This window comes from Pelodiscus sinensis, chromosome 2 (assembly GCF_052426305.1).
Source record: "Pelodiscus sinensis isolate ZL-2025 chromosome 2, ASM5242630v1, whole genome shotgun sequence".
Lineage (NCBI taxonomy): Eukaryota > Metazoa > Chordata > Testudines > Trionychidae > Pelodiscus > Pelodiscus sinensis.
This window is the reverse complement of record NC_143053.1, coordinates 254,591,107-254,616,874: the sequence shown is the minus strand read 5'-3', so window position 1 is coordinate 254,616,874 and position 25,768 is coordinate 254,591,107. Positions and strand designations below refer to the sequence as shown.

At 55.9% G+C, this 25,768-nt stretch overlaps 1 protein-coding gene across 7 annotated transcripts in view; it reads right to left on the bottom strand.

The window, feature by feature from the left end:
* The window catches only part of LOC102459426 (KRAB domain-containing protein 3-like), a 39,306-nt gene that overhangs the window by 5,862 nt on the left and 7,676 nt on the right, over nucleotides 1-25,768 (bottom strand). For 2 of the 7 annotated variants that reach the window (XM_089775925.1, XM_089775922.1), the window contains exons 2-19: nucleotides 24,275-24,401; nucleotides 21,227-21,346; nucleotides 20,059-20,157; nucleotides 19,144-19,296; nucleotides 18,855-19,004; nucleotides 17,988-18,131; nucleotides 17,676-17,834; nucleotides 15,044-15,217; nucleotides 13,877-14,044; nucleotides 12,632-12,796; nucleotides 10,478-10,648; nucleotides 8,792-8,959; nucleotides 7,167-7,316; nucleotides 6,707-6,832; nucleotides 5,251-5,409; nucleotides 3,713-3,859; nucleotides 949-1,104; nucleotides 27-170 (exon numbers count right to left, since the gene is read on the bottom strand). In XM_089775925.1, the coding sequence (XP_089632051.1) occupies nucleotides 27-170; nucleotides 949-1,104; nucleotides 3,713-3,859; nucleotides 5,251-5,409; nucleotides 6,707-6,832; nucleotides 7,167-7,316; nucleotides 8,792-8,959; nucleotides 10,478-10,648; nucleotides 12,632-12,796; nucleotides 13,877-14,044; nucleotides 15,044-15,217; nucleotides 17,676-17,834; nucleotides 17,988-18,131; nucleotides 18,855-19,004; nucleotides 19,144-19,296; nucleotides 20,059-20,157; nucleotides 21,227-21,346; nucleotides 24,275-24,401 (2,680 nt within the window). The remainder of the gene's footprint in view (nucleotides 1-26; nucleotides 171-948; nucleotides 1,105-3,712; nucleotides 3,860-5,250; nucleotides 5,410-6,706; nucleotides 6,833-7,166; nucleotides 7,317-8,791; nucleotides 8,960-10,477; nucleotides 10,649-12,631; nucleotides 12,797-13,876; nucleotides 14,045-15,043; nucleotides 15,218-17,675; nucleotides 17,835-17,987; nucleotides 18,132-18,854; nucleotides 19,005-19,143; nucleotides 19,297-20,058; nucleotides 20,158-21,226; nucleotides 21,347-24,274; nucleotides 24,402-25,768) is intronic. The other 5 variants (XM_089775924.1, XM_089775923.1, XM_089775928.1 and 2 more) reach the window with 5 other exon arrangements.

Sequence of the window (25,768 nt, the reverse complement as noted above, 5' to 3'; positions counted from 1 at the left end):
CGTCCCACGCCTGCGGGATGGCTCACCTCCTCCGTGCAGCCTGCAAAGCCCCGGCTGCGGACTCCTCTCCCCCGCAGCCCCGGGAAGGCTGCTGCCGGCGGGCATGCAGAGCGGGGGGCTGGCGCGGCTGTGATCGCTCACAGGCCTGGCACTCCAGCAAGTCTCCAGGCCTGGGAAACCAAGACCCTCACCTCAGCTCAGGCCTGGCAGCTGCAGGCAGAGCCCACGTATGGGCCTGGAAACTCCCCGCTGAGGACGGGCATCTCAACCGCTCGGACACGTGCTGGTGCGCACACTGATTTTACACGGCAGGAAACCCGGAGGTAAATTCATGGCCCGTGCAACCCGAGATCCAGGGCCGGGGGGAGTTAATGGGGCTGCCCCCCAGGCTCCCTCTGAGGCCACACGCCCCCCCCACCTCCAGCTGCCCTACCAGGTGACCGCGTGCTCCCCAGCCTCCTCCCACTCGGGCTGCACATCCCTTGGCTTCCTCCCTCACTAGCCCCGTGTCTCATGGGACCTCTCTCCTCTCCCTTACTTCCCCAGCCGAGGGGTACACTCAAAGCCCTCGGACGGAGGGTTGAGGGGTCCCCGGGTCTAACGCTTGCTGGGCCGGCAGGGGCGGCTTTCTCCCTCCCTCCACCTCAGCCAAGCGCCACGTCTGCCAGAGAGCAGGGGGCTGGACTAGGCGACCTCTCGCCGTCCCGCCTGGTCCCACGAGGCTAGGATTCCATCGGCTGAGCCCACAGGCCTCGCGCACGGCCTGCAAACCAAGGCCAATCCAGACGATGCCGCGTGCACATTCCAGCGGCTGCTGGACCGCGACTTCAGTGAAGGAAACCAGGCCAGGGCAAGCCAGGTGCCCCAGGCTTCTCAGAGCCTCCGGCCCACCTAGGCCTTGGAGCGCTGCTGCCTAAGAAGTGTTAAACCACAAACTCCATCGCTCACCTTCCCTGGGCAGCTTCCTCCCCCTGAGCTCTGCTCCCTGTGGCGTCTCGTCTCCCTGTGCACGGCTGGCCAGCGGCTGGGAAGGAGCTGGTCTGTCTGCAGGGGCCTCTTTCCAACAGGTCAGCCCGGGCAGGGGCGAGCTCTCCGCTGTGACGGCTGCCGAGAGAAATATACAACTTTGCTGCACGCTCGCGGCCAGGGAGCACAGGGCCAGCTCCACCTGCTGCGGGGTCCCGAGCCAGGTTGCGGGCCCAGGCCGGTATTTACCGTTCCACAGGTGCAGAGCTAACCCGGCTCTTAGGGCTGGACGCCGGCATCTGGCCTCGGTGGGTTTATGTTCCCCCAGTAGGGGATAGCTCTGTGCCAGGGCCCGGGATCTGTGCTCCCGCTGCCTTCAATGCAAGCGGCCTAAGGCCTGCACTAGACATTTATACTTTGAGCTGGTGCCTAAACGGGCCCTTGGACTCACCTATGACCCTGCGGGGGATCTCCCGTCCCCCATCTCCTCCACCCCTGAATGCCCGGCGTGCTGGGGCGACTGGAGCTGTTCACAGGACTCTCTTCCTGACCGCTCTCCGACCGCTGTTCCCTCTGCTTTCGCCAAGCTGAAAAGCAGTGCCAGGCCCAGTGCTATCAAGCTGGGCCGGCAGCTGGCAGCCTCCGAGAACCTTCCTGGCTCTCAGACCTGTGGTGGCCGGTTGGATTCTGCTGCCTGGTTCAGCTTGGGCCGACTCCCCTTCCTGCACTTTCTGGAGACCAGCCAGGGGGCAACCGGAGAGGGAGATGCTCCAGCCACCGTGGTCCCGAGCCGTGCAAGGAGAAGCCTCTCGTCTGAAGGGCTGACAGGCAGATAGCTGCCCAGAGAGGAGGGACACGGGCTACATCCCTAGCACCAGGGTTTGTGAGCACCGAACGCCTCCCATTCTGCAGGGGCAGCTCCGACGGAAGCCCCAGTCGGTTAGGAACCAGGCTACAGGTAGCACAGAGCCCTGTCGAGTCCCAGTCTGAACTGTAATGGATAGGGGGAGTCCTGGCCAGCACCCATTGATTAAGGGGTTAAACTCAGGGGCTGTGTCTAGACTGGCAAGTTTTTCCGCAAAAGCAGTTGCTTTTGCGGAAAAACTTGCCAGCTGTCTACACTGGCCGCTTGAATTTCCACAAGAACACTGATTCCTACTGTAAGAAATCAGTGCGTCTTGCAGAAATACTATGCTGCTCCCATTCGGGCAAAAGTCCCTTTTGTGCAAAGCTTTTGTGCAAAAGGGCCAGTGTAGACAGCTCAGATTTGTTTTCCGCAAAAAAGCCCCGATCGGGAAAATGGCAATCGGGGCTTTTTTGCGGAAAAGCGCGTCTAGATTGGCACGGACGCTTTTCTGCAAAAAGTACTTTTGCGGAAAAGTGTCTGTGCCAATCTAGACGCTCTTTTCCGCAAATGCTTTTAATGGAAAACTTTTCCGTTAAAAGCATTTGCGGAAAATCATGCCAGTCGAGACGTAGCCAGGTAGTTAACGAGGGTGTTGGCGGGGGGGCAGAAGAATCAATAGGGATAATGAAATGCTGAAATTGGAATAGGACATAGATTCCTTGCCTGCTTTCTTTGTGTGGAAGAGTTAAAGAGGAGTGGAGAGGCACAGAATGATTTAAACCCAGACAGGACTACCACGCTTCCAAGGAATTTGGGGCATGGAAGTGGACTGAACCAAGAAGGGATCATGAGTAAATAAAAGGGAGAAAGTGAATCTCGTCATGATCAGGGTATTTTTCTTTATTTTGTGGTTTGGTTTGAACTGCTGTGTGAATATCTATACCGCCCCTCCCCATTCATCATCTAAGCATTGTTCCCAGAGATTTTCTCTCTGTTTTTAATTTGTTTTCCTTAGTTGCTCTGTAACACCTAGCAATCAAGTCTGCTCTATCAACTATACCTTTTGTTTTGTAATAAAAATCACTTTTTTAAAGTGATGATTGGATTTGCGTGTCCTGGAAGGTAACAGCAGCTCTGTCTGTGCCTGTTTGCAGGCCTCAGACTAGGTCAGCTACCAGAGACTGCAGCTTGTTTTGCTCTTTTCTTTTTTCAAGCTCTTTTGCGGCAAAAGAGCTTGGGGTACCCGTAGGGGAGAAGTCAATACTCCCCCCACAATTTTTAGGGACAAATCACTTGATGGTGGCAGATAACCCCCTCCCCACCTCCAAAGTCAGTAAATCTGTGATTCGGGGGGAGTTTCTGTAGCCAGTGCTTGTAGTGCAAAGGTATATTTCAAGTCTTTGTGAGCCCCCACTTTCTGCATTTGGAGCCCTGACATGAACTGAACAGCCTCCTGGAGAAAGAGGCCCCTTTATTCCACTAGAGCTGTGGGAAGAGCTCTGAACAGGAGTCAGTTCCTGAGCCCTGTCTACACGATGGCTGTCGTTGTGGCTCCCTCCCTCCCTCCGGGCTACTGAAGGGCTGGATTTCAGGTCCTGCATTGGCCAGCAAAGATGGAGCTCATGAGCCGTCTCGCAGGAAGTCAATCCTGCATCCCGTAGGAGAGCCAGAGGACAGATAAGAGGCTGGGCGGTCCAGTGGTTAGAGCATTAGACTGGAATTCTGCAGACCTGGGTTCCTCAGACTCTGTGACCTCCAGGCCTATCCGTACCGTGTGGTCATATCACTGCCTTGCCCAGTGGTGCAGGAGGGCAAAGGACTGTGAGGCAGCAGGCACTCCGGTGAGGGGACCAGAGAAGTGCCTGATCCAGACCGTAGCAACCACGCTCTGCAACTCACCTCTGCTATCAGAGCCCCTCGCGGGCGCCTCCCATTCCCGCTGCTCTGCCTCTCTCCAAGCGCCGCTGGGAAGGGGCTGAGATCTGGGCACAGCCTCTTTCTCTGAACAATCCCCCAGGCCTGGGAAGCATCCGGCCTGCCTTTCGCCTGCAGCAGAGAAACCGGACACGGGAGTAGGCGTGAGGCCAGGTCAGTCCTTCTCTCTTGCCCTGGAAAACCCACCGGGTCAAAGGGTTTGCAGTGCTGCTGCCTGGAGAGCGAGCCAGGAACCGGCCTGGTTGAAGCGAAACAATTTAAAATCCCCACTGAAATCGTGAAATCCCAACCTCCAGGCTGATGCTTCCCGCCTCTCCTGCTGCCCTGTGGGGAGAGGGGCGGCTGGCCTCCCTGGCTCTGGGCTTAGGCAGAGCCTCCGGACAGCTCTCTGGGCTGTGGACCCGGGTGCAGACTGTAGCTACAATAAACACAACCCCGGGCAGGGTCAGGCCAAGCCATCGGCTCCAGCTAACAACTTCCCAGGTGCCATGTGTTAGACAGGCCCGGTGTCACTGAGTGTGCGATGGGCTTGCTGGCACACGCTTGTTCCGAGACTGACCTTGGATCGTAATAGAGAGGTAGCTGTGTTAGTCTGATCTTGCTTAAACAAAAGGAAAAACTACGCAGCACTTTAAAGACTAACAAGATGGTTTAATAGGTGATGAGCTTTCATGGGCCAGACCCAGTTCCTCAGATTATATTCTGGAAGAGAATTGGCATGACCATATAGACCAAAGGAATACAATAAAAAAGTGAACCCATTATTAAACTGACAAATCAGATTTAGTACAGAAGGTGGGGTGAGCGGGAAGGAAGGAGGGAATAGCTATTCGAGACAGTGAATGGCTAATCAGGGGTGATAAGTGGGAAGCTATCTTTGTAATGCTTAAGGACCTAACCATGTTATATGATCAAGAACACATATTCCATCTTGTTAGTCTTTAAAGACCTTGGGTTGTGGCCTGCCCGTGGACGTGCCCGGTCTCTGAAGCCCAACCACGTGGCGGTTGCATGGAAACCCTGGACATCCAGTAATAGCCTAGGGCTGTCTTGGGTCTTCCAAATGCCTGCCAATAAGCCTCTCCTGAGAGCTGGTTTGCTTAGGGACCCTTAGTCTGGCCCAGCAGGACTCGTACTGAAAAAACCTCCCCCCCGTTCACCTCAGAGCCCCACCTGACCACATTCAGGGAGCTACCCCCCACGCCAACGCCATAGCTGGACCCCTGGGCCTGACGTTCAACCTGTGACCTGCAAGCCCCGGCCTCAGGGCTTCGCTGCGCCCCGCAGGGTGGTGCTGTTACCGGCGGGCCTGTTGGAGCGACGGGGCTTTGCGCCGCTAGGCCCCCAGGTAGGCAGGAGACAGGGGAACACTCGGAGGGGGGTCAAACCAGGATCAGCTCAGCGGGCCCCTCACACCGGACAAGCCAGGGGCCGGGACCAGAGCAGGGCAGCAGGGAAGGGCACAGCTCGTCCTTTCACACTGCAAACCCGATTCCCCTTACCTGGGCCAGGCCAGCCCCAGTGCCCCGGCTCCAGCGTCCTCTGCGCTGCGTCACCTTGCTGGATGCCCACCACAGCGCTTGTGGCCGGGGCGCTGGGCACCGAGATCTCCCTCAGGCACCGCTCCAGGCCTTGCAGAGGGGAGTTCTCAGGGCTCAGTTCTGTTTAGACAAAACACGATCAGCTCAGAGCCTGGGCCGCAGTGCGGCTGGTGTGAGTGGTCCCCCATGCCCATCAGGGCTCCATAGCACACTGCCCCCCGCCGTCGCCCCTAAGCCCACGTCACCTCTTCCCGCCGTAGCCGCTCAGCCCACGTCACCTCCTCCCGCCGTCGCCCCTCAGCCCACGTCCCCTCCTCCCGCCGTCGCCCCTCAGGCCACGTCCCCTCCTCCCGCCGTCGCCCCTCAGCCCACGTCCCCTCCTCCCGCCGTCGCCCCTCAGGCCACGTCCCCTCCTCCCGCCGTAGCCGCTCAGCCCACGTCCCCTCCTCCCGCCGTCGCCCCTCAGGCCACGTCCCCTCCTCCCGCCATCGCCCTTCAGCCCACGTCCCCTCCTCTCGCCATCGCCCCTCAGGCCACGTCCCCTCCTCCCGCCGTAGCCGCTCAGCCCACGTCACCTCCTCCCGCCATCGCCCCTCAGCCCACGTCCCCTCCTCCCGCCGTCGCCCCTCAGCCCACGTCACCTCCTCCCGCCGTCGCCCCTCAGCCCACGTCACCTCCTCCCGCCGTGGCCCCTCAGCCCACGTCACCTCCTCCCGCCGTAGCCACTCAGCCCACGTCACCTCCTCCCGCCGTGGCCCCTCAGCCCACGTCACCTCCTCCCGCCGTCGCCGCTCAGCCCACGTCACCTCCTCCCGCCGTCGCCCCTCAGCCCACGTCCCCTCCTCCCGCCGTCGCCCCTCAGGCCACGTCCCCTCCTCCCGCCGTCGCCCCTCAGCCCACGTCCCCTCCTCCCGCTGTCGCCCCTCAGCCCACGTCCCCTCCTCCCGCCGTCGCCCCTCAGCCCACGTCAGCTCCTCCCGCCGTCGCCCCTCAGCCCACGTCTCCTCCTCCCGCCGTCGCCCCTCAGCCCACGTCCCCTCCTCCCGCCGTCGCCCCTCAGCCCACGTCCCCTCCTCCCGCCGTCGCCCCTCAGCCCACGTCCCCTCCTCCCGCCATCGCCCCTCAGCCCACGTCACCTCCTCCCGCCGTCGCCCCTCAGCCCCTGGCCACCCTCCCACTATTGCCCCTCAGCCTCCAGCCCCTTCCCACCATTGCTCCTCAGTCCACAACCCCCTCGCCCCCGTTCCTCAGACCATGCTTTTGTCCCAGCACTGCCTCCCAATGGCCGCAGATGCTCTGCCAGGACTCAGCAGGACTGGCTGTGGCGGTAACTTCCTGCTTCGCGTGAGGCCAGGAAGCGAGCGCAGCAAGAACGTCCCGGCCGCCTATGCACCAGCCCACAAAGCCCCCGGCTCACCTTCCCTGCGCCACCTCCACGGCGCTACACCCCGCAGGTCCTGCTCCCCCTCGGCACTGCTGCGGGACAGGGGGCTGGCGGAGATTTCCATCAAGCAGGTCAGCAGTCTGTCCGGGGGGGAGCTGTCTGCGGGTTTAATAATACAAGCCCCCCTCCGGCATCAGGATGGAGTGGGACGTGTCATGGGCCCCCGGGGGATTTCAGGAGCCGGCAACGTCGGCCCAAACATTTTTAAGTTAAAAGAGGGCAATTAAGATGAATTGCAAAGGGTCAAATCTTCACGGCTCTTTCCCACCCTGCCCGGCCCCTTTCTTTCCCGGAAGCACCTGTGGGAGTCACAGGCAGCACCCGTTCCCCACTAATCCGTGGTCTGCCCAGCCCCACCCCACCACACAGCCCCGCCCACTTCCCACTGAGTTCAGTCCTGCCCATGTAGCCCTTTCTCGGCTCCTTGTCTCACCTGCTGCACACGCTCGCCAGGACCCCGGCCCCTGTCTTGGGCTGAAGTAACGAGCTGCTACACAGGAGTGCGTGGGCTTGTTTACAGGGATGTCCTTCAAGCAGTTCTCCAAGCCTCGGAGCGGGGCCGTGGCCTCTGAGACGGCCCCTGCTTTGACGGGAGGGACACGTCTGTCAGCTGTGGGCGGGGCGACACTGTGAAGCCAACGGGCTCTGCTCTCAGCTCCCAGCATGCCGAAAACTCTGGCCTTCGAGCAAGAACCCAGGGGCCGGACAGGAGAGCCAAATGCAGCCGGGGCCACGGCAAGGCAGCAGTGGTGATGGGCTTCCTGGCGAGCCAAGACTCCTGGCCCCTCGAGGCCTGGGGGATTTAGGGGCCTGGGAATCAGCACAGTGGAAATCCGTGGACAAGCTGCCAGAACAGCAGGAAAGGAGCCATGTGTGTAAATCAGCCCCGAGCCACGGGAGTCAACGGGGCCCCAGAGAGCCAAGTCTCCAGCCTAGGGTTGCCAGCTGGCTGAAACAAAAATATCGAACAGCCCTCCCCCCCCACCAAAAAAAAACCAGGGAAAAATTCTGTTGAAGGGGAAAAAAAGGAGGGGGAGAGACCAAAATTGTTGAGTAAAAAAAAGGACTCCAAGGACTTATGAAGTCAAAAAAACCAGCATGTCCCCTTTAAGAGTGAGTGCAGGGCTAGAAACAGGGGAGCTGTTGAGCACTAAGACCCAGGGGAAAGCATTGCTTCTCCTAGGTCTTTTGGCCAGCAGCCGTTTTGTGCTGGCAGCCTTGGGGAACTAGGTAAGCATGGGGGCTGGGGTCGGGGGACTGGGGATGTTGGGGGCCAAGGAGGGACTAGGGGGGAGGCCGGGCACTGAGTGTTTGTAGGGTTGCCAAGTGCCCGGCACTTTTGCCTCCTGGCCAGGGAAAAATTCAGAAAATACCAGACATCTTGGGTGTCCGGCATTCTCTGAATTTTTTTTACGGGACAGGAGCTGAAAATACTGGACTGTCTGGGTAAATACTGGACACCTGGCAACCCTACTCCAGCCTGAGGTGCCCTCTGGACTCACCCTGCTGCAGCGAGAGGCAAGAGCAGATCGGAGAGTCCGGGAAGACGAGCAGGACGGATTCCCGCGCAGGAGGACTCAGAGGCAGCCTGACCCCAGCGAAGGGGCCGAGCTGAGCCGGAGAGGCCTACACTCCCGACCGAAAGCTTGTGGTCGCGAGCTCTCCAGCCCAGATGCTCCAAAGAGAAAGCAAAGCCGGCCCACTGCTGTGCCCAGCCCGGCTGTGCTCTCTGGCTCACTGTGAGCATCTCAGAGAGCCGCCAGGAACGGGGCTGCTGCCTGGCCCCGGGGGCCCATGGCACTCCCTGCTGAGGCTTTCCCCTTCTCACTGCCGAGAGACGCAGCCACACCAGGCACTGACCCCTGCGTGCTCTCGGAGTGCTGCCGTGAGCCGGGCCAGCCTCGCCCTAGCCAGGCCCGGTCGTGGGAACCCAAGAACACACTACGCAGCAGCGGGCCCGTCTCTGGGCTCCTCAGCCCCACATCCTCCCTGCAGCAGATGGACAAGCAGCTGGGTGCGGGCTGGAGTGTTTCCTTCAAGCAGCTTTCCTTCACTCACCTTCAGGTTCCACGGGTTGCTCCGCTGCCTCCAGTCTGCCCCGTGGATCCGGCGAGCTGCTCCCAGAGGAGCGGCTGAGTGGGGTACTGGCGTGGCGAGGGCGAAGTACAGGAATGTCCTTCAGGCAGTTCTCCAGCCCTTGCAGCGGTGAATGCTCCGTCCTGACTTCTGTTCAAACACCAAGCCCCGTCAGCGCCCCGCCTGCTGCTAGGGGACGGCTCACTCCACTCTGCACGAGCCTGTCTGCGGTAATATCCGCCGCCCAGCCCTACCGCCATGGTCCAGGCTGGGGCTCTGGCCATGAATGCTAGGTGCCCACAGGGACTTGGAGACATTAAGCTGAGTTCATCCCGGGAGTAACACCGCTCAAGTCAGCATTACAGCCCAAGCACTGTTACAGGATGGGGTCCCACTGGCTAAGCAGCAGTTCGGCAGAAAAGGACCTGGGGATGACAGTGGATGAGAAACTGGACAGGAGTCAACAGGGCGCCCTTGTAGCCAAGAAGCTAACCGCATATTAGGGTGCATTAGGAGGAGCATTGCCAGTGGATCCAGAGAAGTGATTATTCCCTTTATTCGGCACTGGTGAGGACACATCCAGTTTTGGCCCCCCCCACTATAGAAAGGATGTGGACACATTGGAGAGGGTCCAGCGTAGGGCAACCAAAATGATAAGGGGGCTGGAGCACATGACCTATGAGGAGAGGCTGAGGGATTTGGGCTTGTTTAGTCTGCAGAAGAGAAGAGTGAGGGGGGATTTGAGAGCAGCCTCCAACTCCCTGAAGGGAGATGGAAGATGGAGAAAGATTGTTCTTAGTGGTGACAGAACGAGGAGCAATGGTCTCAAGTTGCAACAGGGGAGGTCTAGTTTGGAGATTAGGAAAAACTCTTTCCCTAGGAGGGTGGGGCAGCACTGGGCTGGGTTCCCTAGGGAGGGGGTGGAATCTCCATCCCTAGAGGTTTTGAAGTCCCGGTTTGACAAAGCCCTGGCTTGGATGACTGAGTTGGATTGGTCCTGCTTTGGGCAGGGGGCTGGACTGGATGGCTCCTGAGGCCTCTTCCAGCCCTGGGATTCTTTGACATACAGCAGCCTTTGTGGTGAAGAGATCCAATCTGCCTGGATTCAGAAGAGTCAGGCGGGAGGACGCGGGCTTACCTATAGCTAGAGAACCTTCCCCAAGCCCAGAGAGGAGAGAACCCTCCACAGCTGCCCTGGCTTGCACCCCACACTGCGGTTGTTTATTCGGGGGTAACAAACCACCCCGCACACCCATGGGGTATATCACAGGCTACGCACCATCCCCACCATGACAGAAAGCAACGTGGGTGCCACTCACAACCAGAGTGACTCTGCTCCCCTTGGCAGAGAGAGAGGCCGGGGCAGTTCACAGAAATCTGATCAGACGCTAGCGAAAGCGGAATCCGTTTAGTGACAGCAGGGCTGGGGGAGAGCAGCCCAGAACCCCAGAGGGTTTAAGTGGGACCCTGGGCATATGCCAGGCCCCTGCGGCGGGTGAGTTCTGCTCAGCATAGAGCGGAGCAGGAAGCGAGCCAGGCCCGCTGCACAGGAGTATGGGCAGCCCTGGAATAGAAGGGACCCCGGGCATTACTCTGGCCTTGGCTGAAACTCCCTGTCACACGATCCTCATGGCTGTGCCCTGGTTCCAATGTGGATGCTTTACTGACCTTCGGCAAGGGAGCTCCATGCCCCGGCCCCTGGCCTCCCCTGGCCCGTGTCTCTCTGCGGGCTGGCCAGGGCGATGCTGGCTGGCACACGGGCGCCGTGAGGGCCAGTGACAGGGATGTCCCTTAGGCAGTTCTCTAGGCCTTGAAGGGGCGAGGTGCTGGTGCCGACGTCTGTTCAAAAGGAAAAAGCCAAAGCTAAGAGCAGCAGGAGCAACTTCCTCGTCTCACTGAGCCTTGTAAAGCCCACCGGGCCTTAGAGCCGCTCTCGGCCTGGGAAGACACTTTGGTCAGTGCTCGCTTTTGAAGAGAAGCATTCTCCCTTCCGACTGGCTGAGGGGCAGTGAGAGCAGGCCGAGCACGGGGGGAACATGACATACAGGGAGGTCATGAATGGAAGCTGCAAAGGAGAGCGAGGAAAGGGTTACGCTAACCTTAAGCTATTCTGCACCTGAAGGAGGGGGCTTTGGGCATTGAGCCAATGAAATGCAGCTAAAGAATTTCAAACTGGGGAAAGCAGTCTCCTTTGTTAGAGAGAGGGGAATCTTTCAAATGGAGGGAAGAAATAAACTCCCCCAAAACAGATCCTCTGGGTTCATCAGAATGTGTGAGTAGAAAAAAGTGTAGGTAATCTGTTAGGTTTTATTGCTTTCCTTGTTTGGGGTTTGGAAATTATGTCTGAGCTGGTTAATTGTCTTTCTTTATCCTCTCTCTCTCTTGTAACCAAGATCTAATTCCAGGGAGAATCCCTGAGTTTTGTTTCAATTCCTGGCTTTTTAACACCCAGTCATTTACTATGCTTGCAACGATAGTCTTGTTTTAATAATAAAAGTATTTTCGTTTTTTATTCGGTTAACCGGTATTGGTTGGTCTTTTGTGTCCTTAAACTTAAGTGTCTGGCTGTAGACACATTAACAGAGGGAGCACTGGTTCATTGTTCTCTGCAAAAGTGTTCTTGTTCATTTTCCAACTCCTTGGGGAAAGGAAGTTGGGGGGGAGGGAGGGAGGGAGGGTTGCCCTCAGGGAAGAGATTCCAAGGGATTTCTTCTCTGGAAAAGGAAATGTGTACACTTGGTGGTGGCAAAATGACGGATTTCAGGGGAAACAGAAATCAGGAAAACTTGTTTTGTCTCTGGGGACTGCAGAGACAGGATCTGAAAGTGTTTTTATTTTTTTATCCTCATTACCTTGCAATGCCAGGTTGGGGATTTCCCTTGTGACAAGGGAGCTGTGTAACATTCACAGACCGTGTTCTATAGGATGCTGTTACCTATTCTCTGGGACATAAAAGGACCTAGGCAGGCCTAGGGATTTTGCCCATGTACACCAGGGTATCGGGCCCCACAAGTGTCTTGACCCAGGACAGAGACAGCCTGTGCTAGGGCCAGGAACAGACCCTACCTTTCCTGGGTCCCACCCCAGTGTCTTCCCCACCATGCTGGCCTGCCTCGCCAGGACCCCAAACCAACTCAAAGCCCTAGAGGAGCCAGGGCCAAAGGATGCAACAATAGTGAACACAGGGGGCTGGCCTAGATGGTACTTGGTCCTGCCAGGAGTGTAGGGGATTGGCCTAGATGACCTCACGAGGTCCCTTCCAGTCCACGATTCTATGGGCAAAGTAGGAAAAACCCTGCTTGGGAACTTAGGGTTTGGTGCAAGATGTGTATTTTGCAGGCGAGGTTGACAGTCTGTGTTTTAATGGCAATAAAGCTTTAACTTTTTGAAGCTCACAGTCTATCGCCACCAAATGTTTATTGTCTGGCACTTCTGCCTTGTCATTTGGTGCAATTGTGAAAAATGTAAATGGCTAAAAAAAAATGCTTAAAAATAAATGGACATCTGTCAAAAATAGAACCACCCCCCCAATCCTGGATTCTACCACACCCACTTATAACCAACTATAGCATCGTCTAATGATGTGCCAATCACCACCTGTATCACAGCTGTTTCCTGCCAGTCACATCTGTTCCTCATTTAACAACCCTTTCGAACCATTTAAAAATGGAATCGTAGCAAAAGAGTGACCAGCCAGGATGCTTACGTGCCATGCCAGGGTAGGAGATGGGTAAGGGTTTGTCATGGGGGTTTGAGTGAGGGATTCTGGGACCTTCCAACAAGAGACAGATGGTGTAAGAGCTGGTGTGTTCTCAGGCTCACCCTCTCCGCACCAGCCCCACACCACTCCTGTCTGCGGTTCCCTCGGTGACGCATCTGCTCCTGCGTGGCGCGCCGGCCTTGGGGAAGCCCAGGGAGGACTGAGAGGTGTTTCCTGCAGGCAGCTCGCCAGGCTGAGGAGGGGGCTAGCCCCTAGCATCGCCTCTGCTTGAGAAACATGGAGACACCCGCTGCCACTCAGGGTCAGTGGCCACAGGGCTCACCAGCTAGTTCAGGGCCGGCTCGAGCCATTCCTGCGCCCCGGGCAGCAGGCGTGCGACGCGTGTGCGGCTCTGCCCCTGGGCACATGCGCGGCCCCACCCCCCTGTGCACCTTACAGCTGCAATCGGGAGCACGGCACCTGATGGCAGCTCTGAGGGGTACCGCGCAGCCCCCAGCCCCGGCCCCCCAGCCCCGGCCCCCCAGCCCCATAGGTTGGTGCCCTGGGCAGCTGCCCGGCTAGCCCCCCCGCCCCCTTAATCCGGCCCTGCCCGCTCCCGAGCCGCAGATGCCAACCGGGGATGCTGGCCCATCCCACCCCTTTCTAGGGACCAGTCCTGGCCCCATATAATCCTTGGCAGATTCCTAGGGACTTAATTAGGAGAGGAGTTCCAGAGCCCTGCGTCCACTCCCCTCGGCTCCCTACCCCGCTCCACGCTGCCAGGGGGAGGACTCAGCAGGGCCTACGGGGGCAGAGGGAATCCTCCGTCCCTGCGTCTGTTTTCAGAACGACGCCCAGAGCATCAGCCCTCCCGGCTGTGGCTGGAAGCAGCGTCCCCGCCCTTCTGAGCACGAGATACCTGCCAGCCCACCCCCTAGCTTGCAGAACTGGCCGCCCTCCAATCGGACCCCGGGGCTGGGCGTCAGCTCCAAACGGAGGGACAAGGCAGCAAGCGCAGGAATTGGCCGCGCTCTGTGGTGCCGCCACAACCTGCCCCCACGAGGCCCCTTCCCCCCCCGCGGGCCGGGCAGCACAGGAAGGGCTGGGATGGAACCGGGGTCCCTGGAACGACATGCTGGTTTTGGCAGGGTCCCTGGGTCCTTCCCCTGCTCTGCAGAGCGGGCAGGCCGAGCATGGTGCACAGAATACTTCCCGCACCACTGGTGCCCCAATCAGAGATCTGGGGGACCCCACCCCCCCACTCCCCTATTTCAAGCCGAGGCGCTGACCCTTCCTACCAAGCCGCAGACCGTCTGCTCTCCAAGGTGTGGGTGTGACCCCCCCCGACTGCGCATCGCGGCTCTCACCTTCAGCCGACGGGCTCCCAGCTCCTCGCCCCGGCCTCTCCCTCCGGGCTGCTGGCACGTCGCTGCTGGGGGAGAGGCAGGTGGGCGGGTGGGTGCAACAAGGGCTGCTCCCAGCGGTGTCCTCCAGGCCGTGCCGTGGAGAGTCCTCCCACACCGCTTCTGTCTTAACTGAACAAAGCAAAGGGCACGGCCTGCAGGCGCAGGGCAGGCAGGATCCGCCCAACACTGCATCCCCGCTGCATCACTCACCAGCCCCCGCCCCCATCCCTCGGGGATCAGGAGCCTCGCCCCGCTCTGGGGACTGTGCAGGGACCCCCGGCCTCCGGGGGTTGACCTGAGATACCCGTTTCAGGTCCTTTGCTCTATGAGCCTGGTCTGGCTTGCGAGACAAGCAGCCAGGGGGCGCTGTAAGCCCAGGGACCAGGCCAATGCAGCTGGGCACTTGCTGGGGACACACACGGGCTACGTCTAGACTGGCATGATTTTCCGCAAATGCTTTTAACGGAAAAGTTTTCAGTTAAAAGTATTTGTGGAAAAGCGCGTCTAGATTGGCACGGACGCTTTTCCGCAAAAGCAAAAGCTGCCCCCACCTGCCTGCACCTGAACAATAGCCGAGACCCTGGATAACCTGAGCACAGAAGGGGGTGCGGCCAGGAAGCAGGACAAAGGGCGGAGGAGGGGCCTGGCGGGGCTGGAATCAGGCTGCTAGGCAGGTGGGTTGGCCTTGAGTGAATTGGGGGCAGGAGGAGGGGCAGGGTCCTGGCTCTGTGCCCCCTTCTCCCCAGGATGTACGGACTGCGTCTGGACCCTGAGCTGACCAGTCTGTGCGACGCTGTGTCCCTGTCGAATAACAAACCTTCTGCTCTACCTGCCAGCTGAAAGTCACATCTGGCTGCAGATGGGGGTGCCGGGGCCGATGACTCCTGCACCCCTTGGTAACACCCCCCGAGAGGCACAGCTCCATGGTCCTCCAAATATGTGCAAGAAAGGCAGGAAACATGCAACCTGCACCACAGCCAGTCATGCTCTGAGGGCCAGTCGCCCCGCTCCTGTGTCTCTCGCACACTGCCCCCCTCATACCACAAGCAGCAGGCCAGGGGCCACCACGCTCTGGCTGCAAAGAGCGGTTCCCACTCCAAAGGGGGCACAATTTTTATACACACTCACCTCCTACAGATGAGCTCCCGGCCTCACTCTCAGGCCTTCTCTGCCCTGCGTCTCCTGGCCTGCTGCCTTTGGGTGACTCGCAGGGTGCAGGGTGGGGATGAGGGGCCTTCTGAACCATTATTTCCTTCAGACAGTTGAATAGGCCTTGCAGGGGGCTAGTCTCTGCCCTCCTGTCTGTGCGAGAATAAACACATTAGTGACTAAATGCCATCTTCGCACTGTGGGAAGGAAGCTCCACCTCCCTTTGTTTAAAACAAACAAAAGAAGTTTTTCTTCATGAAGTGCAGTCAACCTGTGGAACTCCTTGCCAGGGGATGTTGTGAAGAGGAGGACTTTAGCAGAGTTCAAAAAAGAACAAGATCAGTGGTTCCCAAACTTTTTGGCATCACGCCCCCTTTTTGATTTTTGAGAAACCCTCAAAAATCCCCCAAAAATAATAACAGCAAAACTTGTTGAGAAAAAAAAAAGGTGCCCTTTTAAGAGCAGAGGTAGGCATTGCCCTTTTAAGGCAGCAGCCATTTGAAGTCTGTCCAGGATGCTCCATCCTCCCCTGCCCCAGACAGCCCGAGCTGCACAGGGGGGGGTTGATGGGGAAGGAGAGTTGGGTCTCCTTGCGCCCTCCCGGAATTTCTTCACACACACCCAAGGGGGTGCACCCCCCAGTTTTAGAACCTATGAAGTAGATAAATTCTTGGAGGTTAGGTCCACTGATGGCTATTAGCCAGAATGGGGAGGAACGGTGTCCCCAAATAATTTTTAATGGGGGGCACTTCAAGAATTTGGAAAGTGGTTGAGGGCCGCCCAGATGTGGGGTCTGGGATGGAGGTTGGGTGCAGAAGGGAGCTTAGGGTAAGGAACTAGAGTGCAGAAGGGAGATAGGAGTCTGAGAGGGGGTTTGGGTGAAGGAGGCGGTTGTGACCTAGAGCAGGGAACTGGGGTGCAGGGTTTTTTGATGTAACTTAGGATAGGAGGGAATTGTGATCTGGGGCAGGAGATTGGTGTGCCAGATCTGGGACGGGATATGGGTGCAAGAGGGGGGGCAGAGGATTTGGTTATGTGGAGTAGGGAGGCGGAGGGCAGAGGTTTGGAGAAGGGAGGGGCTGGGGAGCCAGAGGCAGGCTCTGACCAGGAGACTTACGAGCCAGCAGCCAAACCACCCTGCCTGCCTGCAGAGCTTAAAATGTTTCTCAGCCAGCCAGCCAGCCAGCCCTTTCTGAATTACTAGTCCGGGGTGTGTGTGTGTGTGTGTGTGTGGTTCTTCCTGGCTGCCTGTTATTCAAACCGGCAGCTCCCATTAGCCAGAAACAAACCAGTGGGATTCTTCTTGCAGATGATACCAAACTGGGTGGGGTTGCAACTTCTTTGGAGGATAGGGACATAATTCAAAATGACCTTAGAAAGTTAGAGAAATGGTCAGAGGTAAACAGGATGAGGTTTAATAAAGAGAAATGCAAAGTGCTCCACTTAGGAAGGAACAATCAGTTCCATACATACAAGATGGGAAGCGACTGTCTAGGAAGGAGCATGGCGGAAAGGGATCTAGGGGTCATAGTGGACCACAAGTTGAATATGAGTCAACAGTGTGATGCTGTTGCAAAAAAAGCAAATATGATTTTAGGTTGTATCAACAGGTGTGTTGTAAGCAAAACTCGTGAAGTCATTCTGCCGCTCTACTCTGCACTAGTTAGGCCTCAGCTGGAGCACTGTGTCCAGTTCTGGGCGCCACATTTCAAGAAAGATGTGGAGAAATTGGAAAGGGTACAGAGAAGAGCGACAAGAATGATTAAAGGTCTAGAGAACATGACCTATGAAGCCAGGCTTCATGAACTGGGCTTGTTTAGTTTGGAAAAAAGAAGATTAAGGGGGGACATGATAGCGGTTTTCAAATATCTAAAAGGGTGTCACAAGGAGGAAGGCGAAAATTTGTTCCTCTTGGTTTCTGAGGACAGGACAAGGAGTAATGGGCTTAAAGTGCAGCAGGGGAGGTTTAGATTGGACATTAGGAAAAAATTCCTAACTGTCAGGGTGGTCAAATATTGGAATAAATTGCCAAGGGAGGTGGTGGAATCTCCCTCTCTGGAGATATTTAAGAACAGGTTAGATAGACATCTGTCAGGGATGGTGTAGACGGAGCTTGATCCTGCCTTGAGGGCGGGGGGCTGGACTCGATGACCTCTTGAGGTCCCTTCCAGTCCTATGATTCTATGATTCTATGATTCTGGGGACTGGGGCAGCGCCTGAAGTCTTCCCCTTCCCCTCTGGTATTACATTTCTGAGCGGCTTGCGGGGTTGTCCAATTGTGTTCACATGGGGTTCTGCCGTCCGGCCTCAGCTCCTCAAACCACCCTCTGGTTTCTCTCCAAATCTCACAGATTTTCGGACCCGTGTCATCTCCCGAGTCCCAGAATGGAGCCACCAGGCCTCAAAGCACACCGAGGTGTGAGGTAAAATCCATCCCCAAGTGTTTGGCTAATGACACAGCACTCTGCTGCCAAAACCCCACCCCCACAACCCGATGATCTTACACATTTGCAACCCACATCCTCCCTCCGAGGAGAAGGGCCCGATCCACTGACCCCGAGGGCAGAAGGCGTCTTTCCACGGACCTCTCCTCCGCCTCACTGAACCGTACCTTCACGAGAACATCGCCAAAGCCCCAGCTCCACCCTCAAGTCTTCCACATCCCCTCGGGCGCTGCCGGTGGACCAGCTGCTGGTGGGGGTGCTTGGAGAACTGGACCCCCCGGTGAGGTCCGTCAGCCCTGGGGTGGGGGGGTTCTCCATAGTGACCTCTGTTTTAATTACAGAAATAAAGGCAATTTCAGCCCAAAGTCTGCAGCCAATGGCCCAGCGGCCAGGCCTGAGACAGGAGTATTTGGGTCTCTGACCGGCCTAGCGAGATACGGCCCCTCCAGGCATTCAGGTACAAACACACTGTAACTCACCCTTCACCTCCGCCTCCTGGTTCCTGGGTTCTGTGCTTCCTTGCGTGCTGGGGCTCTGTGTGCCAGGGTGTTGGGCTCTGCTGATGGGGATTTCCTTCAGGCAGCTCAGCAGACCTCGGAGGGGGCTATTTTCTGGGGCCACTTCTGTGTTAATATCCAGAAAGAAAAAGACCAGCGGGAGATGCGTGGCCACGGCAGCCCGGGGTAGTCTCTGAGCCCCGTGCCATCTCCAGGAACTCGCACCAAACCCCAACACGGCTCCTTTTTCTCTTCACACAGGACTGTGGGCTGCCCCTCCGGACCCACCGCAGCCCGGAGCTGGCGGGATGTACAAGAAGTGGCCTGTGGCACAAGGCCCTGAGATCTGGCCTCTGGGGGATGCAGGGTCAGGAGGGGTTGGAGGTTTCGGGGAAGGGCAGCCCAGCCGGGGTGAGGAAGGGGGGGCTAGGAGGAAAGATGCCAGGTCCAGTGTGGCTGAGCCACGAGGAAGCGACACCGGGGGTGGGAAGGTGGGAACAAGGAGGAACGGGAGACGCTTAGAGTGGCCCCCAAGGAGTGAAATGACAAATCACCCAAAATTTGGGCTGGGTCGACTTTCTGGACACCAGGAGACGGGTCAGACTGTGGTGCCGTGTCCCACAGGGAGGGGGAGACGCCTTGTCTTCCAAGCCACTTCATTGCACCCAGATGGGAGCCCACCTAGCTTACCCCTTGGGACTCAGAGCGGGTCCCTCCCAGATCTGTATCATTCCCTTTCCGCGTCCCCTCAGACACCTGGGACAGCTGGCGGCCACCCTCTGGCAGCATTTTTCTGGGACGGGTCAGCCCACCACGCGACTCGCACAGCCCGACTCGCCCGGGACTCACCGTCTGCAGGCGGGCTCCTACACGCAGACCCATCTGTGCTGCTGGCGGACACGCTGCTGCCCGTGGAGTCGGGACGGCCACGGCTACTGACTGAGGCGGCTGCTAAACGGCTCTGCAGGCCAAGGGCGGGTGGGGCCTCTGGGGTTACGTCTGGTTGAACCAGACAAAGGCAGCATCAGCTCAGCTGCCCCTTAAAACCAAGCTCAGGTCTCAGACCCAAACCAGAACCACGGACGAGCTCCCTGCAGGGTCAGGCTGTGCTGTCCCTCGGGTGCGGGACCCCACTTACCCGCAGCATCTGCCCTCTCGGAGCCCGGCTCAGCTTCGCCTTCGGCAGCCTCAGCTGGCTCCGCGCCGGCGTTTGAATTCCCGAAGAGAAATTCCGGGATTTCCTTCACCAGCTTCATCAGCGCGCTGAGGTGCAGGCTGCCCTGTTGCGCCTCTGCTTGGGACACGGAGAGAAACCTACCCAGTGCGACTGGCACCACGCTTAAGGAAAGAGCCGTCCGTCCGTCTGCCCATCTGTCAGTCCTTGCTCCCTTATCGGAGAGTCATGGAATCATAGTACACTAGAACTGGACCTTGAGAGGTCATCGAGTCCAGCCCCCTGCTCTGACGGCAGGACCAAGAACCATCTAGACCATCCCTGACAGGTGTCTGTCCAACCTGCTCTGAAATATCTCCAGTGAGGGAGACACCCCTAGGCAATTTATTCCCGTGTTTAACCACCCTGACAGTTAGGAAGTTTTTCCTAATGTCCAACCTGAACCTTCCTTGCTGCAGTTTAAGCCCATTGCTTCTTGTCCTGTCCTCAGAGGCCAAGGACAACAATTTTTCTCCCTCCTCCTTGTGACACCCTTTTAGTTATGTCAAAACTGCTACCATGTCCCCTCTCAGCCTTCTCCTTTCTAAACTAAACAAGCCCAATTCTTTCAGTCTTCCTTCACAGGTCATGTTCTCTAGACCTTTCATCATTCTTGTTGCTCTTCTCTGGACCTTCTCCAATTTCTCCACATCTTTCTTGAAATGTGGTGCCCAGAACTGGACACAATACTCCAACTGGGAACTAACCAGCGCAGAGTAGAGCGGAAGAAGGACTTCTCGTGTCTTGCTCACCACACACCTGTTCATGCCTCCCAGAATCAGGTTGGCCTTTTTTGTAGCAGCGTCACACTGTTTCCTTCCTCCCTCCAGTAACTCTTACCTTCCCCATCCCCGGTGGGGTAGCCATCCTCTTCGGTCTGCTCCGAGTCCCAGAGCCTGCCCCCTTCTGGGTCACCATCTGGACAGGCCAGTTCTTCCCCTAGAAAGATACCATGGGATAGTGGCTGTCTCCATGGGTGCCTTAATTCATGTGACTATAGACTCATAGACTTTAAGGTCAGAAGGGACCAGTATGATCATCTAGTCTGACCCCCTGCACAGTGCAGGCCACAGAATCTCACCCACCCCTCCTAGAATAATCCTCTCACCTATATCTCGGATATTGAAGCCTTCAAATACTCTGAAGGCCCGAAGATGCAGAGAATCCTCCAGCTGTGATCTGTGCCCCATGCTATAGAGGAAGGCGAAAAACCTCCAGGGCCTCTGCCAATCTACCCTGGAGGAAAATTCCTTCCCGACCCCAAATGTGGCGATCAGCTAAACCCTGAGCATGTGGGCAAGACTCGCCAGCCAGACACCCTGAAAGTTCTCTACAGTAACTCCTATCATCCCTCCATTGACCTATTCCCACTGATAATGAATGGTCAATTAGTTATGTAGAGGGTTCCTACTGCCCCTGCTGGCCAGCAGCCGCCCGTCACATCGCTGCTAGGGCCTGGGGGCTGCCCATGTGGGATTTGCACCAGAAGCTGACTTGACTCAGTGGCGGCAGGCCAAAGCTGAACACTGGGGGGGAAGGGGGAGTCTCATTTTGGGCGGGGCCTGCAGGAGGGAGGTGGGAGGAGCTAGTGCCATGAGCCATAGCTCCACCTCCTCCCTCTCCTCCTTCTGCCAGCAACCCTGGGGCCTGCAGTGGGGGACTCTCCCATGAGCCCTTGGGCTGCTTCACCAGTCCTAGGCACTGCCAGGGAGGGGGAGCAGGGCTAGGAGTAGGGGGTGGAGCTCAGCTCCCCATAACTGAGCAGCTCCCTTGGAACCAATGGGGCTCCGTCAATGGATGGTGGACAGGGGCCACATGAAGGTGGGAGAGGGGAGACACGGGCCTGGGTTATACCTTCTGAGGACTGGGCCAGCTGTCAGGTCTCCGCCCAGCCATGGGTGTGCAGTAGATACTTGACACAACAACCGCTCAGAGTCTGGTCTGTCCCCGGCCAAGGCAGGCCGCCTGGGGCAGTAGCTAAGCCGGGGTTACCGAAAGACTCACTCACCATCCGCACTGCCGCCCTCGCTGGCGCACGCTCCCTCTCTGGAGACACGGCAGATCCGGTTGCCAGGAGCCTCCCACTCCTCAGTCAGGGGCGGGAGAACCAGCGTGGGAACTGGCTGCCCTGGGCGGAAAAAGCCAAACACGGCACAGTGAGCTATCCCAGTCCAGCTGGAGGCCAGGCGAGCAGCAGCCGGGCCAAGCAGGTCCAGCAGCTACCCAAGAGCTCAACGCCACCTCGGCCGGGACCTGGAGCTGTGCTAGGGTCAGGGAAGAGATGAAGCTACTGAGTAGGACGTAGCATGTCAGGGAATCTGGCGACAGCACAGCTCAGTCAAGACGGGAGCTGGGAAGCAAGCCCTGAGCAGCTGTGTAGCCAGACCCCTGGAGCCTCATCCATACAATGGAAATAGCACTAAGGGATGCTTTGAGGGGGAATGTGTTAAAGAATACTCGGTGCTCTTCTACTGCTGTGATGGGGGCTATTCTTGGTACCACAAACAGAACATGTGTTTTCCACACAAGCAAGAACACACATGGCTGTTACTAAGGTGGTTAAAACACAGCTAATGCTGCAGTGAATGAGAATCAGAAATCATTTAAGAACACCTTATTAGATGCCTTGATCCCATAACCGGGCTGCACTGGTTAAAAACCTAACCTAATTCCATTAATTGATCTGAGGAAGTGGGTCTGGCCCACGAAAGCTCATCATCTAATAAACCATCTTGTTAGTCTTTAAAGTGCTACATAGTCCTGTATTTTGTTTCAGCTAATTTAGAGGGGCAGCTATACAAACATACTATGTAACAAATAGAAGAAAAGGGAAGTTGATAGTAATGAATATAAATCAGAAGTTAGGAACTGTAGAAAACCGATAAGGGAAGCAAAGGCACACAAGGAGAAATCTATCAAAAGCAGAGTTAAGGACAATAAAGAGGTTATTAAATATATTAGGAACAAACAGAATCCTGACAATGCATTGATCCATTATGAGATGGAAATGGTAGAATTATCAGCAATAATGTAAAAAAGACAGAAGTGTTTAGTAAATTTATCTATTCTGTATTTTAGAGAAAAACAGGTGATGCAATCTCATCATGTGGTGATGACAGTGCTCTTTTCATTCCACTAGTATTTGTGGAGGATGTTAATCAGAAGCTACTAAAGTTAGACATTTTAAAACCAGCAGGTCCAGGTAATTCAGATCCAAGAGTTTTAAAAGAGCTACCCAAGGCCATTAGTGGACTGTTAATATTGATTTTCAACAAGATGTGGAGCACTAGGGAAGCTTCAGAAGACTGGAAGAAAGCTAATAATGTGCAGGATTTTAAAAATGGAAAACAGAATGACCCAGGTAATTTTAGGCCTGTCTGCCTGACATCAATCCCTGGCAAGATAATAGAACAGCTAATCCAGGACTTAGTGAAAAACAAACTAAAGGTGGGTAATGTCATTAAAGCAAATCAATCGTTTTATGGAAAAGAGAGCCCATCACACTTACTTGATATCTTTTTTTGATGAGATTACGAGTTTGGCTGATAAAAGTGATAGTGTTCACATAATATATTTAGATTTCTGGAAGGCCTTTGACTTGTTAATGCACAACATATTGATTAAAAAGATAAAACAAAATAAAATTCACCTGGCACATGTATTAAAAAGGTTAAAAACTGGCTAACTGATGTCTGAAAACGTAACTGTCCATGAAGAAACAGCAAAGAGCAGGTCTGTTTCCTGCGGGAACCCCTTATTAGATGCCCAAGATACCTCAATCTCACAACTGAGGAGGAAGGCTGCACTGGTTAAAAACTGAACCTAATTTAGAGGGGCAGCGAAGGCAGTTATACAAATCAAAACATAATATGTAACAAATAGAAGAAAAGGGAAGTTGTAGGACCTACACTATTTAACATTTTTATCAATGACCTGGACTTTGGGGAAAATGATCACTGATAAGGTTTGCAAGTGACACACACATGGGGGGAGGGATTGATAATGAAGAGGAGGGTCACTGATTAGGAGAGATCTGCATCACTTAGTACACTGGGCACAAGCAAACAATATACTACTTAATAGGGTTAAATATAACTTTCTATGTAACACCGACAGGCAGAACCAAACCTGGGACCTCTGGAGCTTTGTGCACGAGCCTCTACAGCTTGAGCTACAAGCCAGCTGGCTCCTAATGCTGTAGAGAAAACTCATTCTCTAAGTGGCCGCAGTGCCACTCCATGGGCCCCTCCCCCAGCAGGTGTAGGGGTTGCACGTGTCTAGGATCAGAGCCTGGCAGCCATACTTACAGCCTGGGAAAGCAGAGACTCTGAGAAAGATTTGGGGGTCCTGATGGCTAATCCACTGAACAGGAGCCTGTCAGAGGATGCTGTGGCCAAAAGGGGTCACGAGGTGCATGATGCATAAAGAAGTTATTTTGCCATCTCTGTTTGCCCCAGGCGTGACACCGCTGGACTAGCGTGTCCGGTTCTGGTGCCCACAATGCAAGGAGAACGTGGACTAATGGGAGAGGCCAGAGAAAAGCCATCGGAGTGATTAAGGGCTCCGAAAACCTGCCTGATAGCAACTCAATGAGCTGAGTCTATTTAACTTAACAAAGAGGAAGTGAAGGAGGTGACTTGATGACAGTCTATTAAATATTTGTCCCCTGTGGAATCTAAGGGTATCTCCATGGGGGACCAATAGTTAACAACACGTTCAATCGAGCAGAGAAAGGCACCCGTGGTGGATTCGCCATCACGGACAATTTTTCAAGCCAAACGGGAGGTTTTTCTAACAGATCTGCTACGGGGATTGTTTTGGGGCAAGTCCTATGGCCAGTGACACAGGAGATCAGAATAAATGACCCTGCTGTTCCCTTGGAATCTGAGTGTAAACGGGCGGTTTGGTCCTGTCGGAAGAGGCCACCGAAAATCCGTGGAGTTGGAGAGACGTTCACGGACAGCTCCTGCACTTGGCTTGTTGTAGGCAGAGCCCGGAAGATACATTCATATCTGCAGGAAGCGCCCCCAGCCCGCCATGCAGGGCTGCTCCTTACCAAGCGAGATCAGCAGCTGGGAATTCTCCTCCATCACTTCCTTATGAAGCTCCTTCTGCCATCGCTCCAGGATCGCCCACTCCTCCGCCGAGAACCTGACGGCAACGTCTTCAAACGACACTGGCGCCTAAAGACAGACAGACCGGTCGATCCCAGACCTGGGACAGGAGCACAGGGGGTGCTATACAAGCATGGCCCATGCCCCTCAGCGCCCTCTGGGGTTTCAATGGGGGAAAATGCATTTCCTGCCAGTCTCTTGGGCAAGCCGTTCCCATGCCCATCACGCCCAGACATCGAGCCGGCTTGCTCTAGCTGTCATCTCCCCTTCTGACTGAACCCCTCCATCCACTGAGACCGGGGCAGCATGAAAGCCAACTCTCCCTGTCGTAACACCCAGAGGGGCTGGAACAATGCATAGAAGGGGACATTGAGAGCCATTGAACCAAAGAATAGAACCATAGAACTGGCAGGGACCTCAAGAGGTCATCGGGTCCAGTCCCCTGCCCTCATAGCAGGACCAGACCATCCCTGACAGGTGTCTGTCCAACCTGCTCTTAAATATCTCCAGAGATGGAGATTCTAAACCCCCCTAGGCAATTTATTCCAGTGTTTAACCACCCTGACAGGTAGGAAGATTTTCCTAATGTCCAACCTAAACCTCCCTTGCTGCAGTTTAAGCCCATTGCTTCTTGTTCCATCCTCAGAGGTCAAAGAGAACAATTTTTCTCCCTCCTCCTTATTACATCCTTTCAGATACTTGAAAACCGCTCTCATGTCCCCTCTCAGTCTTCTCTTTTCTAAACTAAACAAGCCCAATTCTTTCAGTCTTTCCCCATAGCTCATGTTCTCTACACCTTGAATCATTCTTGTTGCTCTTCTCTGGACCTTCTCCAATTTCTCCACATCTTTCCTAAAATGTGGTGCCCAGAACTGGACACAGTACTCCAGTTGAGGCCTAATCAGCGCAGAGTACAGCGGAAGAATGACTCCTCGTGTGTTGTTCACCACACTCCTGTTCATGCCTCCCAGAATCAGGTTGGCTTTTTTTTTTGCAACAGTGTCACACTGCTGACTCATATTTAGTTTGAGGGCCCCTGTGACCCCTAGATCCCTTTCTGCAATGCTCCTTCCTAGACAGTTGTTTCCCATTCTGTGTATGTGAACCTGGTGTACGATGGAAACCACTTCAAGCCACAGTGCAGCAGCACTCTCAGCACCTCAATTCCAGCCTCTGTGATAACACCCCCTCCAAACAGCCCCATGTCAGATAGTAACATGCCTGCTCCGAGCCACCGGCCCCTCTGCACCCAGAGCAGGAGACGCCCCAGGGCCACGTCCATCCTGCTGCAGTATGGGGACACAGCCACAGGAAAGGGACGGGATGGAACAGGGCGAGACCCATTTAAAGGGGAAGGCACTTGAAAGACCTGACCACTCCCAGGCTCCCAGCCTGCGTAAGCAGCAAGGAAAGGAGAGCAGTGAGGAGCCAGCATG